We start from the raw sequence: 13715 nt of genomic DNA, 5'->3' as shown, positions 1-13715 counted from the left end.
ACTAAAAGCATCCATGCATCATTCTCTTATAAGTACATTGCATATGCACAATTGAAATGTGTTAGGTAACTTTTAGTTAGTAATTGACATACAGTTGAATGTAATAGATGGCAAAATACATGAAGGACAACTGAAGTTATCCTTTTGCCTGTCATGTAGCTTCCTGTGTTTTTCTTCATAGCAATTTTTGCCCATATAGGCAAGTGCATGTTTCATTACAAGTGAAATTAATACCGTAACAGTTAAAGGGAAGAATGCAAACATGTCAATGCATAAACTGTTCTTTAAATTCACGTAGATCCTTTCAAAATTGGCAGTTCTAACCATAGACCAAATCGTCTCAAATGTTGTACCCAATTCAAATCTCAAAGGGTTAAGATTCTTTATGTATTGTATTTGCATCATAATGTAGCATTCGCATTTACATGTAAATGATATGGAAATTCCCGGAACAAAACGTAATTATTCCCAAAGGGTTTGAATTAGGTACAACATTGAGTTGGCCCATTTGGTCTAATTTTGCATGATTAAAAGATCGCAACTTTATGTTACAAGTTCCAGATTAGACACCAAAGAGCTGGATTTCCACTACAGAGAAGACATCCCTCTAATTATAAGGTGCTCGAGAGATGAGCTCATCACCCATGAAGAAACAAGGGCCCACAAGCAATAATGCCTGGAAGTTGGCAAGAGAGAGATCCCGCACTTCCTTTAGTTAGAATGGACATGTAAAGTTTGCTGTGAAGAACATGCAAACAAATTTAGTTGCAAGCATATTCGGGTGCAAGACGTGCACGTGTACCTTGAGAGCTTGCACCAGCAGTCTGAGGTCTCCTTTCAACAAGATGAATCACACAACCATCAGCTCCTGTTGGGTAAAAATCCACAAATGAAAAGCAATAAGCTAAGACTTACCAAAGAAGTGTTTATAAATTATCGCAAATTTGAAATGATTTAGCCGAGGAGCAGCTGGTAAGGTGGGTACATGTGAGATTGTCATTGTTGACATCATCTCCATCATCTCAACCAAAATTTCATTCTCAATAAACAGTAATACATACATCTTATTTGATGGTTTAACATATAATATGCGCGGATATTTTGCAAGTTGCGTAGCATTTAAAAAATACAGGCAATGAGCAAAAATGTCTGCAAGTATTATGTGTTAAACCATCGAATAGGAGATTTAGTATTTCACTACAAAAAGGTCTTATTTTGATTCAATTTTATCTGGTAGGAGTGTTTCTCAAAAAAATGCATCATTTGTCCTTCAGGACGCTTGCGAATGATGCAAACAGCACAGAAAGCCAGCCAAATGTCCTTTATTTCATTGTGTAAACAAAATGACGAGAGACAAGTGATGACAAGCTAAATTCTCAGGCTTTGTATCGCGTTGAAAACAATTCCTTTCATTGAAAAACTGCCGTTCCGTCCGTATCTGCTCTGTTCTAAACCGGTCAAACTGGGGCACTACAGTGTATTACCGTCTCATATTTTGCGTGTTCTCTTGACTAAATATGGTAAAATGGCGTAATAGTGGAATAATAAATGTCGTTATTACAACTGCTGTAATTCAGAGGCACCCCCAGACATTTGAGACAAGAAAACTTTTTATTATTGATTCACTCCAAAATCTTTTCACATTCAAGCAATTGTCTAGCTTCCTGATCCACTACTTGAAATTTCTGAATTGCTGCAGCATCTCTAAAATCCCTAGCCACTTATTTGCACGTGAATGCATGTAATGAGTATTGTTATATCCCATGTTTTTCAAATGAAGTAGCTCCAAATTTCTTTCTAAATTTGGGGCTTAGATTGCGAGAAGTGTTGAAAGACAAAAACAAAACTGCACTAATCTCATTTTAGTGACAGTCCCATGCCATAAAAAGGACAAATATGTACATACCATAATCAGAGAGCAACTTCTCATCCTGCAAGACCTTGCCTTTAAAAATAAGCCTTTGTTTATCAGCAGGGATATTCTGAAAGTTGGTCAACATATCGATCTTTATCTTATCGCTCAACAATAATTATGGTCATTATAATTTACGAACAACCTTACTTAAAATAACTGCGTATCAACAGGCCATAGTGTAAAGTATAAAGCTGCACTTGCCCATTGGGAAATTGAAGTCGATGACACAGTGGGAGTTTGCCTGAGAGATAAATCTATTGTCTTAGACATCTGGAAAGGGTTTTTTTTTTTTCAAGTGCTGGCCACGCTTAAATGTATTTTAAAACCTGCGCAACATTGCCTTAACCGGAATCAGATAAACAAACTCCGATATGTACAAAATAATGCTTGCTTGTTAACAGGTAGACATAAATATGAGCGTATTACACTGGATCCCTGTAGCCATAAGGATTGAATTCAAAATTCTGCTTTTACATGTAAATCATTGTATGACGTGGCACCAATCTATTTAGTATGTAAAGGAACATTTAATCCCCTATGTACCACAATGGACTCTACGTTCAGCTACATGTAGTAAGAAGCTTCTTATACAGCTCACATGCTATATGTATGGCTGCAGAGCTTTCTCTTGCATAGCCCCAAAACTATGGAATGCCCTGCACGACAATGCAAGAAACTCATGTACATTTACATCTCTTGATACTTTCACATCTAAGGCTTAAACTTATCTTTTTAAAATTGCATACAAATTGTAATTATATGCATATACACCTATATATTGGATTGTAATTTATATTATTAATTTTAAATTATAAGTTGTTAGGCTGCGGTTATTAAGTTAATTGTTATCATTATTACCACTATAATTGTAATGATTGTAAAGCGCTACTGGATTTTAGTGCAAGCAGCGCTATAGAAGCCAAAAATTATTAAACTAATTAGTCAAATTAGTAAAAGAGAAAAATACGAGTATACTCATGCATATGCTCTTCATAATTTATTCAAAACAAAATAAATATTTTTGTCATGGGTTTTTGTATCATGACTGCTATTGTACATGTATCAATGGAAATAGCTGCAGGCAACCTATTTAATAATACATGTGCATTTGCTCCTTTTGTTAGTTCACTGACTTCTGAATATTTCACCATGATTGTCATAATCTTTTCCTCTGGACATTACCATTATAAGAGGCACTACAATAGCGCTGTACACTGTAAAACCCTTGAAGAACCTAAACAGGATTACAATGTTATTCTGGGCAGCCTTGTTGAAAAATGTGATGATGCTATCCAATGTACATACATAATAATTGTTATAATCACTATCCAGCCAGAAAAATGACAGCAAAGAAAAAATAAATTTATTATCAGTCTGAATAATTCTCTCTCCTCTGGGTAGCGCTTTTTTCATTATTGATAGAAAAAAGAGGCTTATGCATTATGTGAACCTCTGTAGCACCTTTAATTCAAAATTTCCCTGGCTACAATAATAATGTGTTATTTCGCAATGGGTCTCTGGTAGGAATGTTAACATTCTGATATACCTGTATCACAAAAGTAAACAATGTGATCTGATTGGTTAATTTGGACATGACTAGCAAATATTATTACTTTTCAGGCCCAAGCAACTAATTAAAAGAGAAAAATGGTTTGTTGTAAAAACTGTAAGAATATTGTAATCATCTGGACAAGTCATTTGTAATTATTTAGATGTACATGTATACTAAAACAACAATAAATACATTTACTCGTGTACATGAGGATCTGCTTGAATAAAGCAGCCATTCCCACCAGCCATTGATGCTAAAAGATCACAGACTTCAGTTTCACATTCTCTCAACCGGTTACAAGTGAATTGCTGCATTTAGATGTGAAATCATCTTCTTGGAACCAGGGGATATTCTGTGAAGAGTGTGATCTTCTTAGATGTTGTGCCTCTTCAAGCAAGGACTTATTAATTTTGTACAAACAAGGTTGCATAAACAGTGATTGATAAAAATGAAACCAAAATAATTTCAAGTGGAATTAGATCTGTCTCTTTGGTGACTTGTTTTAGATCCAAAGTTATTAAATTTTCAAGTGAAGTACAGCAATATGTAATTTACATTTTTTTAGCTTAATTAATTGATGATACAGGGGCCGTGGAGTAGGTTTGAAAGTGAGGGGCAGGGCTTGAAATTGCGACCAATACAGTCGCATTTGCGACTAAAATATCTGGAGAAGTCGCAAATTTGCGACTTGTTTTCGTCTTCACTCTTTCGAAACAAAAGGGTTAGCAGTTGCCACTTTGCTGCTCTTTTTACTAAGATAAATGAAGAAATCACAAAATTATTTTGTTTCTCGCCTTGAGTTTTCTTTCAATCTGAAGATAGCGCAATTGTAGCGTAATTTCGCTGCGATGTTACGTGCACAACTCCATTCCTTCGATATCATTCACCATTTTCAGCGGTTTCTTTCAACACAAGTATTGTGGGCTCATATTTTGTATTGCTACACTGTGACGATCTTTGCGACTAAATGTTGCGAAATTGCGATTACATTTTCATATCTTATCGCAAAATTGTGACTGGACTTTTTCGCTTATTTCAAGCCTGTCAGCAAACCCAACCCAGCTCCAGCTCCTCTCTCTCCGCAGCCCCTGTGATAGGGTCTTCCTTGCATGGTTTCTTAAGCACTTTTTGGGGATTTCTTTTCACTACTCTTTCGGTATGCATGTACATTGCACAACAAAATACACCTAATTTGAATGTTCACATGTTTCTTTGAATTAAATGCTCGATGCCTTGTGCGGAAAATGCAATTAAATCAATTCTTCAGTTTTGGAATCCTCAACGTTCAAATTCATATCATTTATTTGGTTATCTTCAATTTCTCTTACTTATCTATATACATGTAAATCCATTTCCTGCGGATTAAAGCCAGCTGACAACAGCATATGGATTCAGATTTTCTTTGACAAACTTTTTATTAGTTTGATGGAAGGTTTTTTTTTTCAATTATAATTATAATTAATTATAATAATAATAATAATAATAATAATAATAATAATTATAATAATTATTATTATTATTATTATTAACATTTTGCTAGGGCAGTTAACATCAATTTGCCTCTTACTTTTCTCTTAGGTAGAGCAGCTTATCTTTTGCAAACCATACAAAAAGTTGAGAAGGAAATTTGATCGTGGTAAATAAAGGTCACATACACGTGGTAGGAAACTATGCAGGTTTCACAGTCTACTTTTATCTTGGAGTTTAATTTATCCTTTGAAGGTAGTGGATTTTCCATACAGGAGAATATCTCAAGGTATGAAGTCTGCAAATGGCTAACTTTCATGGACAAGATAAATAAGACGTAATTAAGTTAATTCATATCTCTGATGACTAAGCTTCAGCTCCTCAAATTTTATTGTCAAACATTCCCGATTTATTATCGTGAAGAAAAAAGTTTTAACTTCAATTTCCCAGCTCCGAGGGTGATATCTACTTGTCCCGGACGGCTGGACGGGGATTTTCTCAAGTGCTGGCTTAAAGACTCAGTAAGTATTATAATTTTTAGGCGGTTTGCAACCAGTCTGTAGAGACACAGATAACACTGATGCAATTTACAATTGCTGGTGGACGAACAAAAGGAGCTAATAAGAGATCTTTTGTTTTCGTCCACCAACATGGCGGTGATGTCCTAAAATGACAGCCACCTAAACCCCACAAGTCGCCTTTACTTTTATTAGCAGATAATAATTATTATTTTAATATCAACTGTCTGATTGGTGATTTTTTTTAGTTCAACAACATCTTTGCTATAATATGTTGGTGGTTCCTAGTCTGTATCATCGCTGCCAGATTGGTGGGCAAAAACAACAGATCTCGCATTAGTTTCTTTATTCGTCGCCAAGTCCTTCGAGATAGGTACAGCAAGCCACCCATTTCGATGTTGTTTTATATAACATTAAAGGTAGTAGGCATAAATTGCAATTTGCAGGCACTACTTACAACTTCTGATGCAATGTGTTGTTTAAATCCCTTCACTGTAATCTGCAAAGAGAAACAAAAGAAAAATTAACTCGCCCAAAATGCATTATCAAGGCGGAAGCTGGGTATTCAAAACGATTGTGTTGACACTTGCCGCTACCGTGAAGACAACACCGCGATTGAGTTTTTGCGAAGACGAAGAATGACGGATACCTTGTACTTCCTCTCACCTACTTTCGAACATAAAACAACTGTAACTGTCTGCAACACAGCCAGCTAGCAGAGGAAAAATATATATATATGAGCCATTGCGTAACTTAATTAACGCAGTCAAGTAAGCTTGCCGGTAAACGAAGCTTGCGATAAACATCCAAAGTGAAACTCACTGCTTGAAGAACTCAAGATTTCACGTAACCAATGAAAGCTATTTTGAGGTCACCACATTGCACACAAAGTGAAAACACTTCTTAAACAGATCCTTACCGTCCCGGGAATTGTGAAGTTTTTGGTCTGTGAATCTAGAGTCTTCACCGATATCTTCATCATTTTTTTAACCCCCGACTACTCAAGAAGCGCGACGGTGTCTTCAACGATGATATGACTCCGGGAACAACCCTGAAGTAGGCGCACAAGTAGAGAATCTCTCACGAATTCTGGAACTGCTTCGCAATGGCGGATGTGAAAAACCGTTCCCTTTTTGGAAGAGCGGAGGCTGGAAAAAGATGATGGAAGCTTGGGAACCAAACATGGCTGATTCATCATAAAATCACACCCAAATATTTTTGTAGAAAATTTATAAATAGACATGTTATCGAGCAGATGATGTCTTTGTCACAACCTACATCCTCGTTTAACCTTTGGGCTAATCTACCGGACAGTTTGCTTCTTCGCATCTTTGGCCTTCTTTCCCCGAAGGACATTATACACGGCAGCGAAGTATGTCGAAATTGGTACCGTGTGTCCAGAGACGAATTGCTCTGGAAACATCTTCTTCAAAGTCATTCCGACATTGGAGTGCAAGACATCTTAGGTCTTTTAAGAGCTCCTACTTGGCTTGAAGAATTTAAATGGATTCATCTTAACACACCATTGATTGAAAGCCAAGTCCTCAAAATGCACACGGATGAAGTGTTGCACGTCGCTTTTTCACACGATGGCCAACTTATGGCTTCGAGTTCAAAGGATTGCAGTGTCATTGTCTGGCTTATTAGTGATGATTGTCGTTTTAATTCAAAAGATACATGTAAAATAAACTTCGCCGAGCATCACAACTGGGACTATGTTCAATTGACAGAGTTTAATTCAAATGACACTTTGCTTCTCGTATCTGGAACAAAAAAAATAAGAGGGATAAATTTTATGGGTAAGCTCAAGTCATTTTCAGTGCTTAGCCAATTAATATACATTTTTCTGTTATAGAAGTCATCAAATCTACGCTAGACAGACACACCAAGATGGGAGAAGGAGGGTCGTCCTCCAGCACCATTTCATTTTAAGGTGGCTCAAACCAGTTTCAGCAGTTTAGAGGGAACTTTTTATTACAAAGATCTACTCTATAACTGGTCAGTGTAAAACATAGACTGCAGACTGCAGACCAGGGGTAAAATGCAGACTGAGGTTATAACATAACTGTTGAAAAAGCCTAAACCCCTTAGAAATGCTAACCTTAGGCCTAAAACAATATTTAGCTTAACTGTTAGCATTTATAATGGGTGTGAGCTTTTTTAACAGTTAAATTATAACCTCAGTCTACATATTTACCCCCGGTTTGAACTCTGCAGTCTGTGTTTTACGCTGACCGCTCTATAACACTTTTTCATGTAACAGCAATGTTATGCTGCCATATGAAATGCCAATCATAATTGCTCAACAAGATGCACTCAGTGCTGGTGATGTGATGTCATAGGTCACCATGGCAACAAAAGAACCATCCAGAAGCACCCTCTTTTTTGTCTTTAAATGGTCATATCTCAAAAACAAACTCACTGACCCCCCAATGAGGATTGCATAAACTGATTAGCCGGCTAAAAATAAACTTCTGGAATGTTAAAGAAAATTATCTGAAGTGGATTCAGAACCACCTTAATGTTTTCCAGTTATGACGGTGGCTGTGAATCCGCTCCATGTCTGTTGAGACATGTCACAAACCTATACGAAGCCAGCTGTGTTTTATTTTTATCTTCATTTCAATTCCTTGTATTTTTGGTGGTGATGACAGACTATACCACGCAAGCAGAAGCTCGTGACCTTGAAGCGTTTAACTGTGGTTCAGAGCTGGGGTATTTTGAGTCTAAAAAAATTCCTTCTTTGGATGTAAAGTAGCTTGTGCATTTTCCCGTGTGTGCAACTTCGATCGTATTTTTGTCCATATTTGGGCATAAAAATGGTGTCGTAAAATCCCCAGCTTTGTTCCAAGGAAAAGAGTTGCAAGTTATAATGGTTAGTGTAACACACTTGAATGTATCTGTACTGTATCTGCTCGAATAAGCGCTGCGGCGCTTATTTAATTTTTCGTGCCTCGAGTGTGGTGCTTATTTGAGGGAGGCGCTTATTTTAGTGTGGCGTTTATTTAAAAATTGGACGGAGATTAACAGAAGCATCATTTGATAGTCACCATTTGACTCTTACGGCATTTTACTTAATGGACTAGCAGTGAAATACAATCACTTTGAACTGAAGAACATCGGTTTTGATGCAAAGAAATTCCCCATGCTGTGTTAGAGTTGCAATTTAGTATGTATATTTTTTACTTTGATGAGATTTCTTGAATAAATGTCTCATTGGGACCGCGGTGCTTATTCCGGGGCGGCGCTTGTTTGAGTAAATACGGTATGGTCACATACATGTAATTTGCATCAAATGTTGCTGAAAAGAAGCTCTTCTGTTCAGGTACAGTTAATCCATTGACTCCTGGGGGTTCCCCACTAACGAGTAAAATCGTCTGGCGTTGGACAGAGTAAGATACTAAGTCTGGCTGGTTTAGGCTGGTTTAGGCCGGTTTAGGTGTGACCAGTATCAAAGGGTTAAAGTGCACCTAAAACTCAAATAGTTTTTGTTCCTAATATAAATCTTCCCATTCAAAGCAAACATACATGTATCTCACCATTGTTAGTCAGAATTTCACTTTTTCTGTGCAGTGCAAGCCACGCAAACTTGGCAGAACCAGAGGCATGGGTCTATTCTCCATTAATTTTTTTAAAGTCACAATCTGCTTTGCATGCTGGTTTTCAAAAAAAATTTTGCATTGCAAAGCAGTTTGTGACATAAAATTGAGAATGGACCCATGCCTAGAGCTCACATCACTATTGTGGGTCCAAATTAATGCTAGTTTTGATAACTTTATGTGTCTTTCGCAGCAGGTAAAAAGCAGAAATTTGAGGTAAGAATGGTAAAACATGTTTGCTATTGGTGGGCACATTAATTAATTAATTAATTAATTAATTAATATTGTAGACGAAAAAGAAAATTGAGTTGGGGTCCACTTTAAAGTAATGAAAATGTTTTTTGTTTTGTTTTTTTTTGTTTTTTTCAGGTGAAATTATCATTTTTAATATTGAGAAAGAAAATACACTTGGTGTGCAGCTGATTCATGAAGTTGAAAGCGTACCATATGATGTTTATGGAGCATGGTTGACTGAGAGAAGCTACATATCGGGAAAGTTTGAATTTGCACCATCTGGTGCTGATCACACTTCAGTTTCTGAACTGTGCTTGAACTATGTTGACAAACCTGATTATCAAACAACACTGGCACAGGTCATTGATTACAATTGTAGCTCTGTGAGAACTCTTCTTGTTGCAAAGCCATTAGGATCACAAGAGAATGATAAGTTTTGTCTGATCTTTACACATGGCACTCTGAATTATGTTCCTCATCAGATTATGCTCAGGTGGATTCAGCGCAAAACATTCACAGATAATTTTGGAATTGACCAAGATTTATGGCAAACTTTGGAGGAACATTGCATTGAAACCAGTGGGCACATAAATGGGATGAAGTTGTCTCTAGACCAACAGTACCTTTATGTTAATTGTCGTCGCTGGCAGTGGCAAGATGAGAAGCCTAAAGCTGAGTCGCGTTCTCAGGACAGTCCCCCTGATATTTCCAATGATATCACCATGCAGGTTTACAGTTTATCTACATATGAAATGGTCAATGTTCATTTTGGGCATCAAGCATTCACAGGGAATGATGCATGCTTTTTTATCTTTCTCAGTGTTGCAGACAGGCTAGTTGCAAGGTAAATTGAAGGAAGGAAGGAAGGCGCTCTACTTATTCTTACTTATAAGTAAATACAGTGGAATGAATGAGTTGTTGATATTGTGCAACTAATAATAATAATAATATAATATCTGACCTGCTAATTCCCCTTTCTCGCAGTCGGAGACTGAATTACTAAGGGCGCAGCTCAACGAGGTCAAGCTGAAGGAGCTGTGCTGCTGGCTAGGCGCTCAGCCCCTGAACACGACCTATGTATGACCTCGGAGCACAGCACCACAGTCTGATTGAATAGGCCAGGAGTCGATTTTGAGGAGGGAGGAAAACCGGAGTACCCGGAGAAAAACCCTCGGAGTCAGATTGAGATAGACTGAAACTCAGCCCACATACGACCGGAGCCAGAGTTGAACCCGGGTCACAGAGGTGGGACCCTGACTGCACCCTGACTCCCTTTAAGTCATTTGTCACCCTAACAGAAATGTAAAGAAGTATGCAACCAGTTACATAAGGGGTTGTACATACGGCTTTTTGCATTGTGTAAATGTTGTAGTTAGCACGCTTGCCTTGAGATATTGGGATCCCGGGTTCAAGACACGTTATGACCACTAGTTGAATTTGTTCCTGGTGGTCCCTGGTTCATCTTCTCGGCTACACTGGTAAATAGCCAACTGGTTTGCCTCCGGCCAGTTGGGAGTCTTACTAGTTGTTGTTGAATGTTCTGTCGTGATTCTGTTTCATTTGCCCTGAAAAGCCCCTATGGGGAGTGGTCAATTAAGTATGCACATGTATGTAACCCCATAATGCATGCAACATACGCACAACACCAGGCCCCAGTTGTTCAAAAGGTGGATAACGCTATCCACCAGATAAATCACTATCTTTTGGATAGTGCAATTGGATTGCTATGACTTATCCACTGGATAGTGATTTATCCAGCAGGTAGCGCTATCCATTGTTAATCAACTGTCCCAGAGCTATAAATTACTTGATTCTGATGAGACAAGCGTAGCACAATCAAATAGTCTATTATCAGATTTCGATTAAAGTCTCTTTGGCAACCACGTACTTACACCGAAGAGCAGAAAAACCAAAGCAAAAATGACAGACGGTTGCTTTGTAATTTAATAATGAATCTAAAACAGCAAACAACAAACTGTGACTCATACAAATAAGAGAAATCGAACTCTTACTGATGCCATGCTCATGTTGTCAATGTATTTTATTAAATCAAAATAAATACATTTTTCTCCAACCGTTACAATGTACCTCCTTATCAAGTATGTACAGCATGTGAGATTAAGGACACACAGAGGAGGTGATTGTAGCTCTTCATAACTGGGTGCTTACTCAGGAATCTCTTTCGAGTATGTAATACAAAAAGTAGGTGAATTTATACAAATTTCACATGATCTTTTTATACATTAATTCTTTTGGTGTCTTGAATACTTTCATACATTTTGTATATAACTGGAATTGCCTGAAGACTAATGTTTAATTTTGAGTGACAAACAAAAAAAAAATTATTTTATTTTATCCAGCCCCATGAGGTAACATGAAAGAAACCCAACCCAAACCTAAACCCAGACTAATCTCAGGGGCATCAAACGAAGGTGTTCCGCGAAACGTGTTCCGCAATGGAAATTCAGCTGGCTGGCAAGTTATTACTTTTCTTACTCTTTTGCTGGGAAACTTTAAATATTTTTAGGATTTCAACTCACGCTGGCTGGATGAGAACAGAAACTGAGGGACTCTGGAGGAGAACTTGTTCACGAGAAGCTTACCGCTGGTGTTGAGAAAAAAAAAATGTTTTGACTGGTTTTGCGGTGCCTGACCAAGTTGCTTAGTTGACAGGGTTCTTTAGTGGCTGGGAAACAGTGACACAAAGTCGGCTGGCTGGGAGTTTCCCTCACTATCAGCTGGGAGCTGGAATTTTGCTCATCATCATCCTGGGAGCGCGGAACACCTTTTTTTTTCCAAGCAAAATTTTAAAACAAATTTTAAAAAGTTTAATTAGCGTTTAATTGTAAGTTTTTTGCCTATTATGATGCATAAAATTTGCCAGGATGCCCCTGCATGTAATTTACATGATCTAGCAGTTCATATTTTGTAATGTTAGCCTCTTAGAATCAAGGCATTTAGCCTGCAGAGTGTTAAAGATCTTTCCTTGGGCAAATCCCTTGTACAAGGACAAAAAAATCTTTGACATTTCACTTTAGGGAATTGCCTTGTTCATGTTTTATGTTGTTTTTTTTTTTCAGTGGAGCAGAAGATCGTCATGCACATGTTTGGCACAGATGTGGAGGATCCAAGCTAGCAACATTAAAGGGTCACGTTAATGTTGTAAACTGTGTTGCATTTAGTCCTGCAAACCAACAAATGTTAGTAAGTGCCAGTGATGATCACACCATTCGAGTCTGGAAATCTCGTCAGTTAGCCAGGCTTCATAAGGATGACCAACCAGAGCAGCAACGAGATTTGTTCCGAGAATCAACGCTGTGAACTGTTGCACTAACTTTTTTAGCTTCGGTTTTTCCCGAAATGTAGAGCATTTTGCTCTTTGTCTTTTAAGCACTCATAACAATTGTTGATAGTCGATTAGTCAATCAATCAATCAATCAGTTTTATTGAGTTCGTATTGTCATAAAAAAAGGCTTTTAAGTATCTCGTGTAACCTAACTTTTTTTCAACGTATCTTTTAAAACGCATTAAGAATATTTTCACTTTATACACTTGAAAACACACAAAATTCAGCGCGTTGATTAGCTGAGAGCGCTTCAATTAATCCCAAACAGAGTGCAGAAAAGTGAAATGGTTGTGAAACGGTGCAATAAAGGTGAAATTGTTGCATTGATAGCCAATCAAATGCGAGCCTTGGAGGGCGCAATTCATGGCGCAATTTTTGCGTGATACGCGTGCGTTGCTTCTGCTGAACCATCTCGAACTTTTTCATGTCTATTATTAATAAGTAATCACATGATTTTTCTCGTGCAATTTGGAATAAATGAGCACTTGTATTTTTTTTCAAAGCCTACAAATTGTAATTTTGTGCATCTTTCCAAAAAATTTACTCCTGCTTATTTATTCCAAATTGTACTGGAAATCATGCGATTACCTATACGAGAGAAATAGAGGAACGTTTATCCAATCAAATAGCTTTATTTTGCATTAGGAGACAAAAACTGAGATTCTCTAACAACCTCGTTCCCAGGGGTTGTCTTCTTCTCTTCTCAACCATTCTCGTTCCAGATCCCATCGTTTCTCTTAGCCGGCGGGCCTATAGTTCTAGACATGCCGGCGCTCAGAAGCATTATATTTGAAGAGTCTCTATGTGAAGCTATAAGTGGCCTAAGTGGCTTAGAGAATGCGTCCCTTCGTGTCGAACAGAAAGAAACAATGAGTGATATGACTCGGTTCATTTTACCCACTGGCTTCGCGCCAGCTGACTAGGCCTTGACGGATTGTGCTAGCATAATTTTTGGCATAATTGGAGCATAAAAACAAATTTTTTTTAAGGCGCTGTTACACTGGGAAATGTTTCGTGCAACTTGTCTCCCAATGTTTTGGCGACATTGTGGCGGGACAAGTTGCACGAAGCATTTCACAGTGTA

At 37.7% G+C, this 13715-nt stretch overlaps 2 protein-coding genes across 2 annotated transcripts in view; one reads left to right on the top strand and one right to left on the bottom strand.

Moving 5' to 3' along the window:
• The window catches only part of LOC138014139 (large proline-rich protein BAG6-like), a 35181-nt gene extending 28599 nt beyond the window's left edge, over positions 1 to 6582 (bottom strand). The window contains exons 1-4 of the mRNA XM_068861161.1: positions 6372 to 6582; positions 5910 to 5951; positions 1907 to 1982; positions 803 to 868 (exon numbers count right to left, since the gene is read on the bottom strand). Of these exons, the coding sequence (XP_068717262.1) occupies positions 803 to 868; positions 1907 to 1982; positions 5910 to 5951; positions 6372 to 6434 (247 nt within the window). The 5' untranslated portion in view covers positions 6435 to 6582. The remainder of the gene's footprint in view (positions 1 to 802; positions 869 to 1906; positions 1983 to 5909; positions 5952 to 6371) is intronic.
• Positions 6583 to 6610: 28 nt separating this feature from the next.
• Positions 6611 to 13671, top strand: LOC138060813 (F-box/WD repeat-containing protein 5-like). Its single transcript, XM_068906692.1, has 3 exons — positions 6611 to 7251; positions 9421 to 10129; positions 12366 to 13671. The coding sequence occupies exons 1-3, from the start codon at positions 6708 to 6710 to the stop codon at positions 12604 to 12606; spliced, it is 1494 nt and encodes a 497-aa protein (XP_068762793.1). The 5' UTR covers positions 6611 to 6707; the 3' UTR covers positions 12607 to 13671.
• The last annotated feature ends 44 nt before the right edge of the window (positions 13672 to 13715 follow it).

Source organism: Montipora capricornis, chromosome 8 (assembly GCF_036669925.1).
Source record: "Montipora capricornis isolate CH-2021 chromosome 8, ASM3666992v2, whole genome shotgun sequence".
NCBI lineage: Eukaryota > Metazoa > Cnidaria > Anthozoa > Scleractinia > Acroporidae > Montipora > Montipora capricornis.
The sequence above is the reverse complement of the archived record's forward strand: the minus strand, read 5'-3'. Positions and strand labels throughout refer to the sequence as shown.